The sequence below is a fragment of the Suncus etruscus genome, chromosome 9 (genome assembly GCF_024139225.1).
Source record: "Suncus etruscus isolate mSunEtr1 chromosome 9, mSunEtr1.pri.cur, whole genome shotgun sequence".
NCBI lineage: Eukaryota > Metazoa > Chordata > Mammalia > Eulipotyphla > Soricidae > Suncus > Suncus etruscus.
The window spans coordinates 64,289,852-64,314,233 of record NC_064856.1 but is presented as its reverse complement, the minus strand read 5'-3'; the positions used below and the strand labels follow the sequence as shown (position 1 = coordinate 64,314,233).

At 43.0% G+C, this 24,382-nt stretch overlaps 1 protein-coding gene across 2 annotated transcripts in view; it reads right to left on the bottom strand.

Moving 5' to 3' along the window:
- The window catches only part of SPON1 (spondin 1), a 341,451-nt gene that overhangs the window by 5,684 nt on the left and 311,385 nt on the right, over positions 1-24,382 (bottom strand). For both annotated transcript variants that reach the window (XR_007498919.1, XM_049781005.1), the window contains exons 7-14: positions 21,219-21,283; positions 9,679-9,880; positions 8,457-8,597; positions 7,832-7,907; positions 5,549-5,731; positions 2,165-2,335; positions 1,899-2,066; positions 768-932 (exon numbers count right to left, since the gene is read on the bottom strand). Coding sequence is in view for 1 of the 2 variants with exons in the window: in XM_049781005.1 (XP_049636962.1) it covers positions 768-932; positions 1,899-2,066; positions 2,165-2,335; positions 5,549-5,731; positions 7,832-7,907; positions 8,457-8,597; positions 9,679-9,880; positions 21,219-21,283 (1,171 nt within the window). In the remaining variant the exon portion in view is untranslated. The remainder of the gene's footprint in view (positions 1-767; positions 933-1,898; positions 2,067-2,164; positions 2,336-5,548; positions 5,732-7,831; positions 7,908-8,456; positions 8,598-9,678; positions 9,881-21,218; positions 21,284-24,382) is intronic.

The window sequence follows — 24,382 nt, the reverse complement described above, 5'->3', positions numbered from 1 at the left end:
AGAAATCTAGTTAAATGAGCTTAGGAGCTGTAGTAGGGAATATCGATTGAAGCTGCCTGGTCCAGTGTTTGTCACTTTGCACTAATTTGGTTTAACCCTCAGAGCAACCTTGGAAGTGTTTCCCATATTTTATAAGGAACAGTAGTCTGAATTTGAGCAGAGAACCTGAGAAAAAATAAATCAGAGGGTATAGAAAAGACTGCAGATATCTTCAGAGAAAACTAGAAACCAGGTCAGAGCAAATGTGTCTGACTTTCCCCCACCCGAAAGAGCAGCTCTCTTAGCCAAGCAGAAATACCATCTCTCTCTGGAGAAGAGTCCCAATGGAATAAACACCGCTGATCACAGAGATTTTGGAGAAGGGGGGTGGGTGGGCAGTGGGTTTCTGAGAGCTTTATTTGTTGACTTGCTGACTGGTCTTATCAAGGCTGCAAAAATAGAGGAGTGACTGACTTCTGGTGGTGGGTAAATGAGTTCCAGGGAAGAGGAACAGAATTAAAAAGCTTGGAAACCCCATGGGTCAGGAGAATCTAACTGGGGGCAGTGAGAGGAAGGAGCCTCTGCTAAGTGTTTTCCTTCTAAATATATGTTTAGACTTTCCAGCAGTGTGCAATTTGTAGGGAGTAGTGAGAGCCCCCACTTACTAATGAGATTCGTTACATATGCTAATGGAGCTGAGTGTGCTATCCTACCTAATCAAGTGATTGCTATACTGTTCGGTTGAGAGGAGGGAGATGTGATGGGCTTCCAGGAGCTCCTGAACTTACGACATTCTGGCAGCATACATTTCTCCACCTGCTCCAGTTCCTCATTACAGTCTCCCAGTTCAGCAAGAGACTTGAGCATCCGCTGGCGGGTCCTCATTCCCTTCCCACAGGTCACGCTGCAATCGCTCCATTCGGACCATGGGGACAGCAAGCATGGGATTGTATCTAGACCAAGAACAAGGTTTGCTACTGAGAACAGAGAATAGGCTCCATGACTTGCTCTGCTCTCTGCATCCTCAGCTCTAGCCTTTGGATAAAAAGTGAAATTCCGGCCGGAGAGATAGCACAGCGGTGTTTGCCTTGCAAGCAACCGACCCAGGACCTAAGGTGGTTGGTTTGAATCCCGGCGTTCCATATGGACCCCCATGCCTGCCAGGAGCTATTTCTGAGCAGATAGTCAGGAGTAACCCCTGAGCACCGCCGGGTGTGGCCCCAAAACAAAACAAAACAAAAGTGAAATTCAGGAGTTTGGATAAGATTGACCACCCCAGTGGAATAATCCGCTTGTCACTCTCCTAAACCAGCCTTGTTGGGGGTCATGACATGACATCAGATAGTACTCAATAGTAGGAATCCAAGTCTGCCTTAAGAGGACAGTTGGGGTGTAAAGAGGGTTGTATCATGACAGAATCATCCCACAAGCCTAAGAGCCTGTACCAAAGATGGGTTTCAGGCCGCGTTTTGTCTAATTTACTCCTGGAGTTTCTAGCTCACCTGTGTTTATTTGTGTGCATGTGTGCATTTGTGCAGAGATGTGTGGGCCCGAACACATGTAGACAGATCAGGGTAGCAAGTCCAATGAGGAAGCAGAGCAAGCAACTCAACATATCTAGAGAACTGGACATCCCACCTAAAACTATTTTTCTGCCACTGTCCAAAAGTATTCTGATTCTATGAGGATCCTGTTCAGAATCCACCAGTTCTCCACCATTTCTAGCATTGCTCAGTATATTCCTCGGATAAGGCCATTCTCTGAGACTGCTGATGCCCACATGTCCAGGGCCCCCTACGTTGCTCTTGGCAGGGCTCAGATCATGTTTCTCCGCTGCCTAGAATGAGCGGTAGGAGATTCTCTGATCTTCTATAAGGTTCCTGTGGACCCACCGCACGCCTAGTCTCGCCCCTACTCACGGCACTCGGGCATCATGCACTTCTCGGCCTGGGATATCTCCGCCTTGCACATAGAGCCATCAGCTGGGCTCATCTTGATCATGCGGTGGCGCTTCTTCATGCCCATCCCGCAGGTGGCGCTGCACTCGTCCCACTCGCCCCACTCGGTCATCAGACAGCTGCTGGGAGCTAAGGGTAGGGGATCAGACACCTTTGGAATCGCTTCTGAGGCCCCTGCTTCACCCCTCCTCTTCCACTTGCCCCGCCCGCCCGGCGTCCCCACTCACAGCACTCTTCATTGACCGTGCACTTTTCTGTCTCCTCGGTGGGCAGCGTGCACACGGAGCCATCTTCTGGGAACTGCTTCACGTACCTCTCCCGGGAGCGCATGCCCGTGCCGCAGGAGATGCTGCAGGGCGACCAGGTGATCCACTCTGACATCGTGCAGGTGGAGCCGTCTGCAACATAGGGACAGTGAACTGCAGTCCCTCACCACCGCCAGGCACACCCCGGCTGAACTCTCCAGGGCAGGGACTCAGAAGCCAGTAGCTTTTTCTTGAAGATAAAGTCAACATGGTAACTACACATCTTGAAACCAGGAAGGGTCCCAAGTACATGGGTCATTCTTTGTACCATGTACAACATGTACAATACATCTCTGAAAGATGCTTAAAGGATTAGAAGCACGCTACACACAATATGCTATAAAATATAACTACATATAGCTTAATGAAAATTATAACAGGTCTGTAGGGCCTAATGCATCATACCCCTAAAAGAACTAAATGTAATAAAAATTTGGCCAGAGTTTAGGTTCCGATCAAAGACATATTTCACATGTATGAAACCCTGGTTTGGATATGATCTCCCACCCTCAATTCATTCCTTGAGTCACTAATCACTTTGTAAGAGTTCGATAGCTTTTTAAGAATGACTAGTGGTTACCATAGTGTAGAGTGAGGATATAGAACCTATCCATCATTACAGAAAATTATTGAATCATGCTGCAATACAGCTGAGGAGAGCTGAGTGTAGTCCTGGAGACACAGGACCAAACCACACAAAGAGCAGATAAACACTCAGTGACCACATTTCACTGCTTCAGTTGTGACTAACAACAAAGAGGAATGTGGTCCAGATGCTAATGGGAGGACATGGGGGGGTGCGCAGGAGTAGTGTTTGTGTATTAGGAAAATGGACACAGAAGAATGAGGAAAGCAGTATCTCTAGCCTTTGTGTTGATATCTTGGGCTGTATGTATTTGCTTCCATCTGCGGGTGTTAGAAAAGGCCATGAACACGGACAAGAGTCTCAGGAGATTAATGGTAAGGATAATTGAACTTCTCTGTACTTCATAGTTCTCTTGTCATGGTGGTGGGGGGCCAGCTAATACTTGTGTAAAGATAGGTGTGTATATGTAGGAGAAGGTAACAACTTGCCCAGTTCTAAAAAAAGAAGAAAATGAAGTCATCCTCACCCATTCACTTATTCAGGTCAATAAACATTTACTGAGTACTTAGTGGTATGCTCTGAGGTAAACAGATGTGTAAGCTTTGAATCCTGTTCTACTTCAGAGGAAGAGATAAATTGGCAATAATTCCAGGTATTAAAAATATGACAATAGAGGCAAAACTCATTTAACTGGGAAGCACTTGTTCCTTCTTGGAATTCTAAGAAAGATTTTAAACAAAAGGGTAAGTCTGTATGCTCCTTTGTTATGTCAAGGATTTTTTTGCATCTTTTTTTTTTCTTTTCTTCAGAAAAAGGAACAGGTAATGGAAATGCCCCCAGATGAAGTTAAAAAGAAGAACTGAAGTTAGAGAGTGAGACCAGTCTGCAGGTGTCCACTGGCAGTTCTCTGCATATGGGTGATGCCAACACATTGTTATTTATTTTTCTGACATTGTTATACACAATGCTGGTGGAGGTACAGTAAGAAATTATAGCCAGAATCCTGTTATTAGACCTAGGGATAAGACTAGCTACAGGCAGCATGCGCAACCAACTAGAATACTTTTTCAGTTTGATATAGTTGGGAGTATCAGGGTCAAAGTCACTAACTCAGACCTTTCATAATCTTGCAAGACTTTACCCTGGGCAGGCAGAACAGCATCACTACCAACCTGAGTGTGTTCTGAGAATAAGAGGTGGAACTTAGGAAACTCCATTTGCATATTCCCCAAACAGATGACTCTGTGACCTTTTCTGACAATGAGTCCATTAACATCGTGGCATTATATCAGATTGTGCTGCTTGTGTCTTAGTGTTCATTTTCATGAGGCTACCACCTTAGTTCTCTGCAGGATTATGTCAGTGAACCAAACTGAGCATAGAGAACCACAGCTGGGCATGATGACAGAGGAGTGATTTGAGCAGATCCCTCTTTACTAGAGAACCTTCTACCAATGCCCTTGAAAAGGGATAGAGGTTTATCCAGATAATTAGAGAAAACCTAACTAAAATCCAGTTACTATAATTAAACATGTATGCATGTCTTAGTATAATTTCTTCCAAATGTCTATGATTAGTTTTTGTCCTTCCTTTTTAAACTATATTTAAATAATCAAGTTCAAAAGGGAAATTGATGTAGATACACAATAACAATATCTGGTTTGGGGTGTCATAGCAATGGGGAACAAAGACTTTAGGTAGAAAAGGTAACTTTCCTGGCACTGTTCAGGGATCATACATACCAGGGATAAAACCAGGATTGGCTATGTGCAAGGCAAGCACCTAAACACTTAAAGACCTGTATGGTCTTTATGCCCAATTTCTTTCTTCTCTTCCTTCTCTTCCTTCTCTTCCTTCCTTCCTTCCTTCCTTCCTTCCTTCCTTCCTTCCTTCCTTCCTTCCTTCCTTTCTCTCTTTCTTTCCTTTCTTTCTTTCTCTCTTTCGTTTTCTCTTTCTTTCTTTCTTTCTTTCTTTCTTTCTTTCGTTCTTTCTTTCTCTCTTTCTCTCTTTCTTTCTTTCTTTCTTATTTTCTTCTTTCTTTCTCACTTTCTTATTTTCTTCTATCTTTCTCTCTCTTTCTCTATTTCTTTCTTTCCTTTCTTCTTTCTTTCTTTCTTTCTTTCTTTCTTTCTCTCTCTTTCTCTTTCTTTCTCTCTTTCTCTCTTTCTCTCTCTTTCCTTCCTTCCTTCCTTCCTTCCTTCCTTCCTTCCTTCCTTCTTTCCTTCCTTCCTTCCTTCCTTCCTTCCTTCCTTCCTTCCTTCCTTCCTTCCTTCCTTCCTTCCTTCCTTCCTTTCTTTCTTTCTTTCTTTCGTTTTTGGGTCACACCCGGCAGCGCTCAGGGATTACCCCTGGCTCTATGCTCAGAAATCACTCCTGGAAGGCTCAAGGGACCATATGGGATGACAGGATTCAAACCACCATCCTTCTGCATGCAAGGCAGAATGCAAGGCACATGCCTTACTTCTGTGCTATCTCTCCGGCCCCTTTATGCCCAATTTCAAGAATGTTCTGCTATATTAAGACATGCTCTATGCCCTTCATGGCCTTGGTGAAGATGGGGATTTGTCTGGGGTAGTACGTATTGACAGCTACATGCAGGGTCCTCATGACCCACTAAGGATGCTGTTTGGGTTCAAAGGACCAGAATGGTAAGGCAACACCGATTACTGCCCCATCCCCCTGCATCTCCTAGATACCTATTGCTGCAGTGATATTCTCACCTTCATCACTGCATCCTGGGCCCATGCAGGGTTGGAAGTCCTGGGTGTCAGGACAGGGGACACTAAGGTCCAGTTGTGCCTTCAGCATGCGCTGCCGCATCCTTTTGCCTTTTTCACAGGTGGAGGAACTGCAGGCGGACCATGGGGACCAGTTGGAGTAGATGCAGGTTTCAGGGGTGTCATCTAGAGAGAGTATGGGACATTTTTTTCCTGTAGAAGTGTGACCAGTAAATACTCTCCCCAAATAAACTCTTTGGGGGCAAGAAGATTTCTGCTACCTGACTTACCTTAGTGAACCTGGGGACTCCTGGTAGATGTTTTACTCATCTCCTTTTATTTATTTTTTTTATTTCAGCACCATGATTACATACATGATTATAGTTGGGTTTTAGTCACAAAAAAAACATCCCCTTCACCAGTGCAACATTCTCACCACAATGCCCCATATCCTTCCTTCCCACCCCCAGCCTGTTGTCATGATAGTGTAGTCATCTCTCTAACTACACTCACTATTCTTTGTGGTGAGCTTCACATCCAGAGCCAGTCCTTCTAGGCCTCATCTCTGTTGTCTCTGGGCATTATTACAATAATGTCTTTTGTTTTTCTTAAAACCCATAGATGAGCGAGACTATTCTGTGTCTATCTCTCTCCTTCTGACTTATTTCACTCAGCATAATAGTTTCCATGTCTATCCATGTATAGGAAAATTTATGACTTCATCTCCTGATGGTTGCATAATATTCCATGTGTATATATACCACAATTTCTTTAGCCATTCATCTCTTAAAGAGCATCTTGGTTGTTTCCAGAGTCTGGCTATTGTAAATAGCACTGCAATGAATATAGATGTGAGGAAGGAATTTTTGCATTGTATTTTGTGTTCCTAGGATATATCCTTAGGAGTGGTATAGCTGGATCATATGGGAGCTCAATTTTCAGTTTTTTGAGGAATCTCCATATTGTTTTCCATAAAGGCTGGACTAGATGGCATTCCTACCAGAAGTGAATGAGAGTTCTTTTCTCTTCACATCCCCGCCAGCACTTATTCTTCTGGTTCTTAGTGATATTTACTCATCTCCTTTTAAAGTTCTGCATTACAATTTCACCACTAATTATCTAAATAATGTGTTTTTAGGGAAGCAATTCTCACTGTCCCATCCCCTAAATACTGGAATTTCTTTACATTCTCCTTTTGGCAGAGCTGTACCCACCCATAAACAGGCCTATCTGAGGCAGTTTGCATTGCTGTGTCATTTTTCTGACCATTTTACTAGCTGTTATGGTAAGAGTAAGGGCAACTGGTGCCCACTAAGCAATTATAATGTACCAACATTAGCCTCAGTGCCTTGCATGTTTTATCCTTGCAACAATGTACTATCAGGCAGCTGGTACTGTAGGTGAAGAAATCCTGGAAGAAAGGAAAGCATCTTGCCTATTGTCACTGAGAACCCAAGCTAATTTCTGACTTCATGAGAAAACCTCAACCAATAGATGGCTCTGACCTTTCCTCCTGACCAGGATCTGGGACTCATTTTCTTTCCAGGAGAGTGTTATCTCCTCTTCTGTCTTATAGGTGAGTGTGATAATCAGAGCACAGTATGATTTAAATAATCAAATCTTGAGCAAATGCAATTTTTTTGTTTTGATTTTTGGTCACATCCGGCAGCGCTCAGGGTTTACTCCTGGCTCTATGCTCAGAAATCGCTCCTGGCAGGCTCAGGGGACCATATGGAATGCTGGGATTCAAACTACTACCCTTCTGCATGCAAGGCAAATGCCTTACCTCCATGCTATCTCACCGGCCCCAATTTATTTTTGTTTTGTTTTATTTTTGTTGTTGTTTTCTTGGGAGGGCACATCTAGCTATGCTCAGGGCTCTGCACTCAAAAATCACTTTTGGCTTGGGGGACCACATGGGATGCTGAGGATCAAACCCACATCTGTCCTGGAAACGCCCTACCACTCTCTACCACTCTGGCCCAGGGTAAATGCAATTTACATGAATATTTTCAAGTGCTAATACTGTGACTCCATATTCCAGTATAACTTCCCAAAGTTTCTTCTGCACATGCTTTGTTCCTGTGCATGGTCTTGTTTGGGTTAGTCTCTTAAGAAGATTTAAGAATTCTGAAGATTTTCTAAGGAGAAATCTTTTAAGATAGTTCTACAAAGTCAAAGTATATAATATTTCCATAGCTCTCAAAACATATTAGCAAATTGCTTTCTTAGAAGGGCATGCCAATTTATGTTTCCTATAACCTCAAAAGCAAACAACACAAGTACCTTCATCTTTCTCCTCTGGAGCAAGGTCTGCTACAATATCATCCACATTGTCAGGTACAATATTGCACTGTTCCCCCTGCAAAAAAAAATCATTTATGAGTGTCAGAGAGATAGCACAGCGGTAGGGCATTTGCTTTGCACAAGGCCAACCCAGGATGGACCTAGACCTGACAGGAGCAATTTCTGAGTGCAGAGCCAGGAGTAACTCCTGAGTACTACTGGGTGTGACCCTCCCCCCCAAAATAAAAAAAGAAATTGTTCATGAGAGGTTAACATTAAAAAGAGGAATATGAACATATGGAAGGACAAAATCTCATATTCATTCCATGTATATATCTGTGTGTGTGTCTGTGTGTGTGTGTATATATATATATATATATATATATATGTGGTCCCTGATCCATGGCAGATATTAGTAATTGATTTTAAACTCAAGATTAGCTTGGATTAAGTAATTTAGCTGACTGTGAAACACTCATACTATGTTAACTGTGCTCTTTTATACTTTATGAAATAAGAAGCTCCCAGAATTTCCCGAGTTATGCCCCCACCCAGTTCTTGAACAGAAAGAAAAATGGTCGCCTGGTAATAGGTTCCATACCAGGGTAAAACTCTAGTCAAGTACCTTACGGGCAATTCTCTCGATGACAACTCTGGCTACTTGAGTAATGGATCCTCCTTCTGGGTCGTAAAAAGGACTCTGAGGATGGTCCAGACTGGTCAGGGGCCGGATTTTCTCCTGAGGAATTGTGGGTTTGTTGGGTGACTGCAAATGGAGATAGGGGAAAGCACAGAGATATGTGAGATAAAATGGATTAAAATCACAAAAAGTAGGTCCTGGGAGATATTAAAGGGATGTGGACACATGGCTTGCATGCATCTAACCCTACTTCAGTCCTTAGCTTCACATATACTTCACCCTTCACATGAAAGAACTCCCTTTTGCCCTTCCAGCCCAGTGCTCCTGGTATGACTCTGGTGTCCTTTGTGTCACTGTGCCTGAGCTGTGCCACATCTTCAGACCCTTGTGTTCAATCACTCAGTATCAGGAGTTGTTCTTGGACTTCCTGGGCTTCTAAGCCCTGACTGGGAACCCTCAATCAAAGCACACCACTAAAGCAATGGAATAGTTATAAGATCAGAGCAAAAATCTTCATATGCATTAAAAAAAAGTATATATGTTATATTTATAGAACACTACTGCTAATAGATGCTCTGCTGGAGACTCTGTCTCTGCATTTTCAAACTCCTTGTGTGAAGTAGGGTGACATAAGATGAGGAAGACACATCTCAGAGAGATCCTCCCAGGTAGGAAATGGCTCAGCCAAGTTGGCCAGAATCCAGAGTGTCTTACCGGACCAGGCGCCTAAAAGCTTTTGTTTCTGGAGAGTCAGATGATAACTATTTTAGGCTTCATGGGACTGAATACTGTGCCTGCAACTCAACTCAGCTGTTGTGGTGAGAAACTGCAGATAGCATGTATCAAATGAAAGAGACGGGGTTCAAACACTTCATTTAAAAATCAAGTGGCAGGCTCAGAGAGGCTCACAAGTCATGATTTACCATCATCTGTTCTAGATTATTCTTCCACAAGATTACTGATGGCTACAGGTTTTTGTTGTATTTTGGGTATTGACCATATCTAAGAAATATTGATATTCAGACAGGAATCCAAGCTCCTTAGTTGGGCTGTTGGGAAACTTTCAGAATCTGGCCCATCCTGATGTTATCACTCCAACTTCCTGCAGTATCTCCATGTGTCCACCCATCCAAGATATCTGGACAGAACTAACAAAGAGGAGGTTCACAAGAAGCTATGTCACTCAGCTCCCCAGGAGAATGCCCACCTCATAGGTCACCCCACTGTCAGTGCCGGCATCCCAGGGAATCAGGTCTTGCACCACCTTCTGGACCCAGCCACACTCCTTGGTGCACAGATCCTCTGCAGACAAGCCCACATTCCAATCGGGACTTGGACCCATCATGGTCAGGAAGGACATTAAATGGCGTGTCCTGTCCACTGAGAATTCAGCCGAGGGTGCTGCTCTCCTGAAAACCAAGCACACAGACCATTGCTCTGAGGGACATCGGGTAAGACCATGGGAAAGGTGGATTTTGCCTCCTACTAAATTCCTAATGCATAGATGCTACTCCTATAAACAATTTTAATGTGTAGCCACATTTACCATTATTTTTATATATTCATTTCTTCGCTTTTTTTTTTTTTGCAAGAGAGAGCTCCTGATGCTGGGGAGGGGGTTCTCTCCTAGTGGTTTTCAGCTATTCTTGCTGGTGATTTCAGTGTGAGGTCTGAGGATGCTGTGCTGCTGTGGCCCCAATGCCCGGACCACCCTAGCAGCTCCAGGGCTTTGAGGGCTGTATCTTCCATGCTTAGGTGACCAGGTAGTGTTAGGTATCAAGCTGGGATTGCTTGCATGCAAGGTGTGTACCTTACTTTCGAGCTATCTCTTTGGGTCCTCCTTATTAATTTCTTTAGCTGTGTTTTGACTGCCAATCTCTCACTGGTATGTGAACTTGGGGACAGCAGAGGTCCTATCTCCCCAGTGGCCTTATTTATGGGCCCTGACTCAAAGCAGATGTGCAATAAGTGCAGATAACAATGAACCAAAATAATGTTATAAAAGGTAGGGCATTTGCTTTGCATATGGCCTTCCAGGTTCAATCTCTGGTATCCTATATGGTTCCTTGAGCCCTACCAGGAGTGATTCTTGAGTGAAACCTGGGATTAGCCTGAGTACCAATGGATGTGGCCCAAACAATAACAACAATAAAATAATAAAAAAATGAATGAACAAAAATGAATGTGTACCCTGTGTGAGCCCAGCTGTGTGGGTTCACACTTGTAGGCTCCCAAGTGAAAACAGTCTGACAATCTGACAGTGCCCCAGATCTTCCCAATGCACTCTCCTTTAATTCACAGCATTGGAGATTAATTCATGGTTGAGTATGTTGAGGTGCTTCAAGGTTATGTGACTTGTCTGAAGTCTCTAATAAAGTGGCAGGACAGAGAGACCATAACTCCTTGGTTCCAGGGAAGTATCTACTTTATTGAGAGCATCACCAAAGGAGGTGTCTTGTTCCAATAAGTCCCAGGCCCTAGATGCCATCTGGCTTTGTCCTCCAGGCCAGTGTCCAGAGAGACTTTTGACTGTCACCCACAAGCTCTCAGAGTTTCTATTCTCACTTCTTTCTTTCTAGGTGTCACTAAGAAGAGATCTTAAGGGTGACCCAGCACTATGTGCTCCAGTTGAGGGTTCTATTCACTAGGCACACACTGGTGCCTGGTGGCTTTATTGTAATATTTTTGACAGTCCTAGGGGATTTGAACAGTGCGGAGAAGAATAGCAAGCACAGATTGGTGAGTGAACTGGGAGACATAGACAGTGAGGACCGAGGTCTGAAGTCTGCCCTGTCATGATGCTCTGTCTGTCCCCAGGCTTTCGGTTCCTGAGACTCTTTGGCTGGGAACCAATTTGTCTGTACAATCCAGCTGGCAGCTGCTCCACCTCAGCTGTTTATATTGGGGGGGATGTATGTTCATTTGCTTCTGTGTTGGGATCAGCTGCTCTGGTTACCCTCACCTATCTTCAGGGAGTGAAGCCTCAGACTTGTTGGGCCTATAATCCTAGATCTTGTAGGCCAGATGGGAACAAACAATGAACACAGGGAAGACTGGATGGGCATCTTGATACCACCCTTTATGGGGGAAAGGGTGACTCCCCAGTAGTGTTGAGGGCTGCCATGGTCACCTTGACTAGAAACATACCAGGGTCACCAGAAGCGAACCTGGTAGAGTTAGGTGGGGGACCATGGGATGTTCAGGATCAAACTCAAGCACTCATGCATGAAGGACATTAACTCCAATCCTTTGAGTGATCTCCTTGAACCCTCCCAGTCCCACATTTTATTTTATTTTTAAATTATTTTGCTTTTTTTGAGTAACACCTGGCAGAGCTTAGGGCTCACTCTTGGCTCTGCAGTCAGGGCCCATTTTTGGCAAGCTTGGAAGGCCACAGGTGGTGCTGGGAATGGAACCTGGGCCAGCCACATGCAAGGCAAGTGGCTTCTATATAGTTGGGAAGTCAGGGGAGCTGATCCCAAATAGAGATAAACTTTTATAGTTATGTGTTCTTGACACATTGCCAAGACTGTGCTTCAGTGTCTAAACCTCTAAAATGGGAGTCCTTATGTGTCTCCTCCAAAAGATTTCTGTTTCAAGAGAGAATTAATGTATAAAACTTGACTCAGTGCCAGCACCAAAGTCCCTGTTCCTACTCTTATAACTGCAGAGAAGAGACACTAATAAACTCATGGAGTTAAGACAAGAGAATGGGGGAAGCCAAGCCTTCCTGTGTAGATGTCACAGTTGAGCCTGAAGCCCCTAGTAAAGTGGATCCTGGTTCCTGAGTGACAGATGAGAGACTGAGCCAAGCCCTAGTTTTGTTTTTAACTGTCAGGCCAATTTCCTGGGGTAATCTGGAGTCTAGCTGCTCCCCCCAGCCCTCCTTTGCCCTGAGCTTCTTGTAGCCCTCGCAGGTCCCTTGTGCACTTGCATTTTCTGGGAGGGTCTTCTTGAGTGGTCTGTGAAGTGCAGTCTTTGGACCAGTGCCATAAGTATGCCCTGGGAGCTGTTAGAAAAGCATCACATGAGCCTAGAATAGTTTGGCAGTGAGAACAGCAAAGCTCCTTGCAAGCATAATGCTGTGTGGACTCTCAGTCTAATGTAATGTAAGAAAAATTATTTCTAACTTCTCCTCCAGCTGCTTAGAATCACAAGGAATGCCTTCCTAGAGCCTGCCAACCACTCTTTCCTTGAATTCCTTGCTCATTTTATGCCTTTCCCAGTAGGTTCCATAGAGTAAGTGCTATTTATGTCTTGCTTACAGTTCTGTCTCAGTGCCTGGCTTAGAACTTGGCATATATATATATATATATATATATATATATATATATATATATATATATATATAGTGGACTGCAATAAATATTTATTGATTAATCCAAGAGATAAAGATGGAATTTTGGGGGGGCCACACCCAGTGATGCTCAAGGATTCCTGGCTCAAGGATCACTCCAGATGGGCCTAAGGTACTACTATATAGGGTGCCAGGGATTAAACTCGGGTCAGCTACATGCGAGCTAAGTGCCTTGCCTGCTATTAAATCTCTCTATTCCCTAAATAAAGAGTTCTTATCCATCCTTTGACATATACATTTGCTTAAGGAAAGAAGAAAGGAAGGAAAATAGTTCAGTTTGGAGACTCTAGAAGATTAAGTAAAGTCTGTACAAAATTAGGGCAAAAGGAAAGACTATACAGCAAATGGAATTGGACTTCCATTTGTAATGTTTGAAATTATAATGTTTAAAAATGGGATCCATATCACATACAAATGTAATCTGTTAAGGAATGTTTACTTTCTCAGCTTTAAAAGAATCAAAGCAGTTGCCAAAGTATCTAGTTGAGACATACCCCAACTAAAAACATCTATGCAATGAAACAACAGTATTAGGGAAAATAGCATGTTAGCCAAAGTGTGTATTTTGTGTGACTGTCAAGTATTCCTATCTAGAGTCTACACAGAACTTATCCAAACCTCTAGGGAAAAATGCAGCAATTTTGATAGGTAAGGGAAAGTGATTAGCAGACAATCTGTAAAAGAAAATTAAAAACTAAATGAAGGCATAGGACCGTGCTTCACTCAACAGAGAGATAGTATAATAGTGTGCTATTTAGAATTCAGTGATATTCCAATGAAGGGATAATTGGATTTGGATCTTGGTCCAGCCATTTAGTATTTATGTGTTAGGGGTTTTACCCCATCGATTCTTTTCATTTGTTTGTTTTTTGGGTCACACCTCGCAGCGCTCAGGGGTTACTCCTGGCTCTATGTTCCGAGATTGCTCCTGGCAGGCTCAGGGGATCATGTGGGATGCTGGGATTTGAACAACCGACCTTCTGCATGCAAGGCAAACGCCTTACCTCCATGCTATCTTTTCATCGCCATCCCACCTATTCTTTCAGTTATAACATCTGCAAATAGGAGCATATTGATACTTATTCCAGGACATTTTATCATTGTGACTTCCACGTAATAGGACTCACTAAATATTGATTTTGTTCCTCATTCAACTTTAATCAATTAAATTGCCAGAACATCAAGAGAAGAGATATAATAAAGAATTTTCCATGTTGTTTTTATTTCTGGGACTCCCTTGCTGTGCTTACTCCTGGTTCTGTAATCAGGGATCACGCTAGGTAGGCCTCAGTGGGTCACATGTAGTGCTGTGGATGAAACTTGGGTTGGCTTGGTGCAAGGTAAGAGCCTTTTGTACTGTGCTGTATTTGTTATCAAGTATTTTTATGCTCTCTATCGCGACTTTCATTACATCCTAAATTACAGGACTACACCAGGGAGAGACTAAGGTAATTGATGACAATTGAGTCTCCTTATTCCAAGCAGTCGCAAACTTTCGAAGTTGTAACGACCCAATCAGCCAGTAGGGGGCACTCGAACTACTTGCAAAACTAAATTTTCGGTGGTTGGAAGAAGCTTTGAATGAAGTTTGCAGTCCCAGAAAAGCGTTTATAACCTGGAGGTATCTAGGGTTCCAGCTCCATCTGGCAGATCCAATCTACAGCCTGCCCTTTTAGACCTAGACCAAGTCTTCCTGTAATATCCCAGGGACGTCAATGGACCTGAGCAAGCACCACAGTAAACAGGAGGGCCCTGAAACTTCCAGGACTGATGTGAGAGAAAAATGTTATTTTCCTCCTGAGTTTGGTTGATTATGGGGGCACAGACCTTTCAGAGGTAGAATTTCTGGAGGGCAACATATGTCTAAGGTCCAGTCACCAAACAAAGAGCATGGTCAGGTCAAATGTTAATTAAAAATAGCTAGGAATAATGAAAGGACACAATTCTTTACAGGATTCACAGTGAGAAAGGATTAAAAATGATTTTTTTAAAAGTTCCACTAATCCCCCAGCATTCTGATTCTACTGAAGGAATGGGGTGGAGATTTGGAATCTATCTGTTGGAAACCTGTACATTTTCTGTTTAGGTGTCAAAAAATAACTAGTGTAGGATGTGGATTTTGTTCAGAATCTGCCTTTTGCTGTGTCTCTCTACCTGCGATCTGGACTCTCTTACCCACAGCTTGATTTATTGAGCTAAACAAGTCAGTGGCTAATTTGTTCATTCATGGCTGTCCTTTGAGAAGTGGTCCTGGGGATAAAAGATGAAGATCATTGAAAAACAAGTCAGTTTCCATGGGCAGGACCTCACAAAATAGGTCACCCTGGCTGTCCACTGGCCTGAGGGAGGCTGGAATCCTATTAACCTCAATCGAGCAAGCTGGATAAGGAGGGGCAGGGCTGCTTCTACAAAACAAAACTTGGCTGCTTGGAGGCTTCCTAATTTGACTTCCTAATGAGATTTGGAAGAGGAAAGAAGAGAGTGGGGTATGGGAAAATCAAAGGAAAATTTCTTTCCCTTAACAAGCTGGTTGCAGTGAGGGTTTGGGTGGTTGGGAGGTCTCAGTGTTTGCCAGCAATTAGTCTTGTCCCAATGTGGTCTTTGGGAGTCTGAGGAGTGAGTGAAATGTGAAAAAATGTTACTCCAACTATATATATATATATATATATATATATATATATATATATATATATTATATATTAAAATATATATATTTTTTAATTTTTATCAAAGTGGCTCCTATCTTTAAAAAGAAAAAGAACTCATTGAATCTCTTCCCTTGGCAAAACGGCCGAGTCTTTTTCTTTGCTTCAAACTTCACAAGTTGCCTGAATTTGCTAACTTCCTAATCTAATTTTCAATTCCCATTTCCTGGTTCCTGGCTGCTCACCCTCAGAAAGGACTCCCCATCGAGTTAGAGGAGCTTCAGGTTGGCAAATCCAATGGGCATGACATGGTCCTGAGTCTTCCATCTTCTGGCTGGACATAGCTCAGGGCTCTCTTGCTTGTCAACTTCTTTGGCACCCAGCTTCTTCCTCCAACTTCTAGGGATTCCTTTTCTTTTTTTCTCCACTGTCAAATCCTCCCTGAGATTGTGGGTATTCTTTAAAATTCTGTCCTAAGTCTTTGTCTCTTATCTGCAAGATCTCTTTCCAGATAGGAAAAAAAATTGTCCTTGGTTTTGGTATTACTTCTCATCTTTTGACTATTCCCAATGTTCCTTTTTTCTTTCTTTCTTCTTTTTTCTTTCTTCTTCCTTCTTTCCTTCCTTCCTTTCTTTATTCTTTCTCCTTCCTTACCTCCATTCCTCTCTCCCTTCCTTCCTTCCTTCCCTCCCTTCCTCTCTCCTTCCCTTCTTCCCTCTTTCCTTCCCTCCCTCCCTCTCTCGCTTCCTTCCTCCATTCCTTCCTTCTTCCTTCCTTCTCCTTCCTTCCTTCCTCTCTCCCTTCCTCTCTCCCTTCCTCTCTCCCTCCCTCCCTCCCTTCCTCCCTCCCTCCCTCCCTCCCTCCCTCCCTCCCTCCCTCCCTTCCTTCCTTCCTTCCTTCCTTCCTTCCTTCCTTCCTTCCTTCCTTCCTTCCTTCCTTCCTTCCTTCCTTCCTTCCTTCCTTCCTGGTGCTCAGGAGTTACTCCTAGCTCTGTGTTCAGGGGATAGATCACTCCTGGCAGTGCTTGGGTAACCATATGGTATACAGAGGGATTGAACCCAGGTCAGTCACATGCAAGGCCAAAAGTCCTACCCACTGTACTATTGCTTTGGCCCCATTCCCACTTTTTTATTTCAGATAAATTCAGAAGCATTCAAGGTAGTATGACTGTGAACCCAATTTTCAATTTCAGTGTAGAATTCTCCTTGAGTTTTAGAATTTAGATTTTACTGTGCACTGACTAGCTCCAATTGGGTATTGTTATTATGTATGTTTTCAGTGATGGAAAAGAAACTCAAACTCTCATACATACAAGGCATTTATGTTATCCTTTTGTTATCCTCTAGCCCTCAAATTAGAAATCTTCAGCTTAACACATCCAGAACTGAAGTTCATCAATTGTTCATCTTCTGAGAAATCCCAGCAACTCATTAGTTATCCCAGACAGACACCTGGAAAACATTTTTTCTCATTTTTTGTTTTATGGCCACACCCAGTAGTGCTCAGAGCTTACTTCTGGCTCTGTGTGCAGGGATCACTTATAGAGGGTCTTGGGGGGACTGTATGGGGTGCTGAGGACTGAATCCAGCTTGGCCACTGGTGAGGCAAGTGCCTTATCAGCTGTTGTATCTCCATACTCCCAGGGAGGCATCTTGACTTCTCTGCCTTTATCATGGTCTTTTTTTGGGTGGTGATGGTGGTTCAACCATCAAGGTTTAGGGCCTGCTCTCATTAGTGCTTGGGGATCTACATGGTATTAGGCCTCAAACTCATTTCTTCCATGTGCAAAACAATTGCTCAAATTCCATGTGCAAAGCAAGAGTCATTTTTCAATTCCTCCCTCGCCCTCCTTATGCAACCTGTCTACAGTCTGTTGTTTTTTGCTCCTACACAAGCTCTTTGATCTTTGCTCCCCTCTCAGGCATATCCTCATCACTGTGCTTTTTTAAAGTAAATCTCACCAATATTTATAATGACCTCCCATCAGTCTGGTTATTATAGTTATTATTTTTATATTAAAGGCAGAGCCTTACTGTTGAAAAAAAAATGAAAATCTGATAAGATTGTCATCTTGTTTAAAACCCTTTAATAGGGCTGGAGTGATAGGGCATTTGCCTTGCAAGCAGTTGACCCAGGACACACAAGTGTCGATCCCCGGCATCCTATATGGTCCCCCAAGCCTACCAGGAGCGATTTCTGAGTGCAAAGCCAGGAAGGAGTAACTCTTTTTTTTTTGTTTTGTTTTTTTTGGGCCACACCCGGCATTGCTCAGGGGTTACTCCTGGCTGTCTGCTCAGAAATAGCTCCTGGCAGGCATGGGGGACTATATGGGACACCGGGATTTGAACCAGCCACCTTTGGTCCTGGATCAGCTGCTTGCAAGGCAAACGCCACTGTGCTATCTCTCCGGGCCCCAGGAGTAACTCTTGAGCACAGGCAGGTGTGGCCCAAAATACCAAAAACAAAACAAAACAACCAAACAACAACAAAATAAACCCTTTAATAATTTCCCATTACTCTTAGTGTAAAAAGAAATTCCTAATAATATGGTATGTCTTGAATTCACACTTTATTCTATATTAAGCTGACCTTGGACTTCAGGTACATTTTAGTATCTGCTCTACTTCCTTCTTCTAAAGTCTTTCTAGATTTCTAGAAGGTTATTTTGCTTTGCTTCTTTGAGTGGGGAAAATAGGGGGCAGTGCTTGGATACAATTTGGGTCACACTTGGCTGTGTTCATTCGCAGGGGCCTCAAACTCGCGGCCCATGGGCCGCAAACGGCCCTCCCTACAACATTTTGTGGCCCTGCCCTAGAGGAATCTTTTTGTTTTGTTTTGTTTTGTTTTAGTTGTTTGGGTCACACCGCCCAATGTTCAAGGCTTATTACTGACTTTGCACTCAAGGATCACCCCGACTTTGCCTCCTGCGGCCCCCAGGTAAATTGAGTTTGAGACCCCTGCAAGTTATTTCTGGCTATGTGCTAAAGGAAGCAATATGTAAAGCTGGAGATTGATTGAACCTGGGTTGGCTGCATGCAAGGCAAGCACTTTACCTGCTGTTCTACCCAACACTCTGGCCCTTGCTTTGCTTCTTTACCTAGTTAAGTCCTAAGCTCTTAGCTCACTTGCCACTTCCTGAAAAAAGCTTTCTCTGATCCTCTAGCTAAGTTAGGTCCCAAATAAATATTATCATGGCATTTTAGGTCTTTACTTCACAGACACAGCAATATATCTTTGATTAATGTGTCTCACACTGAACAGAGAAGAAATTGTTCTGTACTGGGTCTCTATGCACCTGCAAAGTGCTTCCCTTTGGAGGTTCTCAGTAAATATTTATGAAGGTAATAAAAAGCTTCTATCGCCCTAGCTAGGACAGAAGGTAGGGAAAGTCACACGTGTGTTTAGTTTGCCATGAAGCAGGAATTAGGCAAATTAATGATTACATTGTTAACTTCAGGTTAATCAAAGTCTGATTGGCAGATACACAGATCTTTATTGATTAAAATGATTATTTAATTGGTGAAATCTATTGTGATGCAGACTGCAGGCAGCAGAATTACCTGTTGATGACTAGAATTCTCCTCCTTCTTTGACAAGCTGGATGCTGACTCTGTATCTGTCTTATAACCCTCAAGCATCAATTTTAACTATTAAAAAAGTGGATCATAATCCTTACCTCATGGGAATAGTATGAAGATATAGTACTAAAAGGAATTTTTGTGCCTGGTAGAATACCTGGCTTCAGCAGATGTTCAAGGTGAAAATGCTTTCTTTTTAGTTCTTCCTTGTCTCTGTCCCTTATTCCCTCTTTTCTCCCTGAAACATTGCTTTATAGTTTATTTTTCAGTAGTTTCCCAAAGTGGGTGATAACCACCAAGATGTTGGAATGATGGGGAGATGGTACTAGCCTTGGAAGTGATTTCTCTGTGTTCTCTACAAGAAAATAGATTTTCACGGGGTGCTGATTGATTTTTATTTTCTGAAAAGGGGCTAGGGATGGTAGGCCAAATTAGTTTGGAAACCTCTGGTTCTTTCTTTAAAAATTTTTGTTTTTAATGGAATCATTGTGAGAAACACAGCTACAAAGTAGTTCATGATTGAGTTTCAGTCATACAATGTCCAGCACTAATCCCCTCACCAGTGCACATTTCCCCCCACCAATGTCTCCGGTTGGTTTCCCCTCCCGCCCTTCCTCCTGCCCTCCCCACTAGGTATCTTTATGGCAGACATTTTCTTTTTTCTCTCACGCTCCTTTTCTTTTCTTTTAGATACTGTGCTTTCTAATATTGTTACTGAAGGCGTACATGTATATCACTTTGTCGCCTTTCAGCACCCAGTTTTTATTTGGAGTAATCATTTCCAACTATACTTCTCATAGTGGTTCTTTCTTTGCCCTAACTGCAGTCCCCACAATTTGTATAAAACTTTCTACAATGGACCAGTCCTCCTGTCCTTTTCTCTATTATATTATCATCATACCATCTGTCCTACAAATGAATGTGGCCGTTCTATATCTATTCCTTTTCCTCTGACTCATTTAGCTAAGGATGATACTTTCCATATCCATCCAAGTATAAGCAAATTTCATGACTTCATTTTTTCTAATAGCTGTGTAGTATTCCTTTGTGTTGATGTACCAGTTTCTTTTTTTACTCATTTGCTCTTGGGTACTTGGGTTGTTTCCAGATTTTGCCTCTTGTAGTTGACACATTTCTAAACCCAGGCATCATGAAGGAAAACCAGAACTAGGATTTCTGAGTGGGGTAAAAAAAAAATGAGCAGTCAATGGCTCAGGAAATTTCATCTCCCACTTGATCTTGAGCTTCTGCTGCTGGTTCTTTATGCCGGGATTCTGAGCATTTGGGTTTACATCAAGTCTATCTCCTGAATTCTGTTTGTTCAGGTTGCAGACTTGATCCTGGAGGCTAAGGGATTGGGGGGGCGGTGTTCTAAAAATCTTTTAAGAAGGAGAATCCTATTTGGATTCTTGAAAGATTGCTCTGATAATAGTTTGGATGAGGGATAAGATAGGGGAGGTGACAGAAGAGGTAGGACTTAAATAATCCAAGTGAGAAGAAAAAATCAAAGAATAAGCCGATGTCAGGACAACTGCATACTAAAGACTCATTTGTAAAGTATTAAGAAGGTATTGATGGGCTTCAGTTTGGAAACGATGAGGCCCATCTGGGCCATGTAGAGTGGTGTCCAAGAAGAATATGGTTCTATCTGTCTTTCATCTGTCACTTTTCCTATACACACATATCTATTATCATCTTTATCTCTATCTACCAACCTAGGGAGTAGTATTTTGGAATCAATTAGCTTACTTACCTCTGGTCTTGAGAACAAAGGGGAGGATAAGAACTTCAAAAAATAGAGAAAACAGAAAAGAATAGGGACTGACAAACTGGGAAGTAACCTTGACTATCCATGAGTTACTTCTGTGCTCTGAAGCCTCAGAAATGAGCAGACCATGGTGGTTGACTGAATTAACTTGATGTGGATCATGTCTTTGTTAGTCCTTTGGAGGCCAAAGCCATCAGAAGCCCTAGAGGAAAAAAATCTGTACTCTCGAGAAGTTGAGGGCACATGGGACACAACACTTAGGGGCAGAGCACCATCTTCTCCACTTGAGGCACAAGACTGACTTTAAAAATATAATCATTAGGCCTGACAGTTGGTGGGGCCTCTGAGGAGAAAGATGAGCCAGGACCAGGGTGGCACAGGGGTCTGTTGGCTACTTACACATTGAGAGGCTGCCATGCTGGCCACTGAGCTTTGGCTTTGATGACCGTGAGAACCTCATCGCTCTGCAAAAAAAAAAAAAAAAAGGAGCATTTTAGTGAGGAGATATTTAGAGAGGAGAGCTGAGTTGCTAGAAGCACAGGCTTCCAACAGGGTACCCTGGTTCATCCATACTTTCTTACCTACCTACCTTTGAGGCTCACTAGTTGCAACTAATTGCAACCATTCCTCCCAGGATATAAGGACTTCAGAGACTCAGAAATCCCAGGTGTTGGGGTAGAGGGTCCAGTGTGCCTGGGCATGTGGACACGGATAGCCTCTGTCATTTTATCTTTGCTTTTCTACTTAATCTACCCTTCCCACTAGAGCCAAAGTCTGAGCAGGCTCTGCATAGCTTATCCAGCCTACAAGGCAGAATGTGTGTTGGGGGGCTGAGTGGCTTTTTCCAGGCCAGATGGCAATACAGCTAACACAGGACCCAGAGAACTGTCACCTATGCCCTATATGACCCCAATATCAGATCAGAAGCACTTGGATGGAAGGCCATAATGAAGTCCAGACTCAGAGTTTCTCAGGATTACTTTACTTTGGAGAGTGTTTAGGTCCCCCTAAAAACATGAGAAACTGATATAATTTAAAAAAAAATTGGAGCTGAGGCACACCGAGCAGTACTCAGGGATCATTTCCAGTGCAGAACTTGTGGACTATTGGAGTAACCAGTTTTTAATATATTCAGGAAAATTCTTCTTTGCTTGTGCTTGTCACTCATGGACTGGAAGTACCTCTGAATTGGTCCCTTACCCTTACCTGTTCTCCATCAATGGTGGTAGGCTTTTTCTTCCCAACAAAGACTTTGGGTCACAGGGAGAAGCTACTTAAGGTTTCAGTTCCACAACTAGTCTATCTACCTGCTAGTATCTTTTGTTAGTTAGATGAAAGGTTGTGGTAGATAGAAGTTTCCTGAACCTGTTTATTCTCTGCAAACTTGTGTGGACTATTTCCTGTGTCAGTATTTGTTTCCAGACCCTCACTTCCCAATCTCTCAGGATTGGGGCAAGAGGCTTCTGCTTCAGTGAACCAATTCCTGTGGTCTTTGAGGGAGCATGCAGAGCCAGGGAGCAAGCCTGGGTTTTCCTCTACATAGCATGCACTCCAGTCCTTTGCGCCATCAATCTATTCCTCAACTATTTTTTGAGGACTAATTTAATAATTATCTTTTTGGTTTGTTTGGGGCCATACCCTGCTGTACTCAGGGCTTTCTCCTGGCTCTGCGTTCAGGTATCACTCCTAGTGGGACCTTATGGAGTGCTAGGATCCAACCTGGGTTGGACATGTACAAGACAAACTCCTATACTATTTCTCTGGCCTAATAATCAACAGTTTGAAGGAAAATGTTCATTTGCAAAAGGCAAGTTAAGAGGCAAGGTATTTAGAATTTAGGTTAGCAATACTCAATAAGTGGAGTGCATGTTTTACATGCACTGGATTTGGTCAGTGGTACTGCCAGGAACAATCCCAGAGCACATATCTGAAAGTAGTTCTTGAGTACTGCTAAATGTCTCCCTCTCCCCAAAAAAAGAAAAAAATCAAATTAATAAAAATCAGAATTTTGTTGATCTTCCTTAATTTGAAATTTTCTTGTTTCTCTCTGTGTTTAATTATACATTGAGGATAATGAGTATCACAATCACGATTTCCTTTTGCCATAGATGATAATGATGATTTTTATTATTTTGAGACAATCTCAGTTACATGATCATCTACTTTTTCGGGGGACGGGCTGGGGTCACACTCGGTGGTGCTCAGTAGTTACTCTTGGCTCTGCACTCTGTCTTGGATTGGCCGCGTGCCAGGCAAACCCTTGTGCTATCTCTCTAGCTCATGATTGTCTACTTTAGAGATGCAACTTTTGGGGAACGGGACCAGATGATAGTACTGCTTTGTACACTACTGACCTGGGACAGATTCCCAGCGTCTCCCAGCACTGCCAGGTGTAGAGTCAGGAGTAATACTTGAGCACCATTGGGTGTGGCCCCAAAACCAAAATCAATACTAAAACTAAAAAGCAAAAACTTCCACTTTTGGGGGTAATTTTCTGCCACATTTTCCCCAAATATTACTATTATTTTGAATTAATAATCTTACTTTACATGATTGTGTATTTTGTGGGGGGGATTTTTTAGCCATATTTGGCCGTGCTCTGTGCTTAGATATTACTCATTCCTGGAGCTGCTTGGGGAATCATATACAGTGCTGGGATTAACCAGGACTAAGCACCAGAATGTGTACTACCTCTACAAGTAAGGCTACAATTTTATGTATCTTCAAAATGCATGTTACCTCATCACAACCACACCATTGTATCAATGTCTTTTATGCACAGGTTGTCATGCCTCTTTCTTCTCAATCCTCTTCCTGTGCTGCTTATAATATTTTCAAGAGTGAGGTTTTAGTTTGAGCTTGGTTTGAGAATCTCCCTGGAGTGGGTTCAGCTGGAATTGTATAGTACCACCCCCGTATTGTTCCTGGCAATACTTAGGCACCATCTTCCATATCACCAGCTGGGGAAGAAAAATTTTGGCGCCAACTCAATAGGTCACTGAGTTTCAGGAGTTCATAGACTTGCTGGGCTGGCTTGCAGCTCGGCCTTGTGCCTAGAACATATTTGGGATGAGTTGGTAAATTTCCTCCTAGCTGGTGAGTACCTTGCCCAGAAACCTGCCTCAGGAAACTAGAAGGAAGAAAAATCAACAGCATCTTAGGCCCAAAGAGATAAAATGACTTTTGGGAAGTTAGAACAATAGTACAATGGGTAGGATTTTCTGGCATGAGCCTAAATTGGGTTCAATCCTAGGCACCCCAAGCCCACCAGGAGTGAACCCTGGTACAGAGCCAGAAGTAACCCCTGAGTACTGCCAGATATAGTACCTAAACAAACAAACAAAAAGACTTTTCGATTTGCCAAGGGATCTTAGAAGGGATAAGAACTCAGGCATATCTAGCTGGGCTTGGGTAGATGAAGAGTGGAAATGAGCCCCTCAGGGAAAAGCCAGCAGGCAGCACCCTCTTTCCCATCTTCCTGAAATTTATAGCCCTGCCCTTGCCTCAGTCCCAGGCTTTCTGGGGTTCCCTGATTTTGTCTTAGGGAAGAATCTCTATAGGTG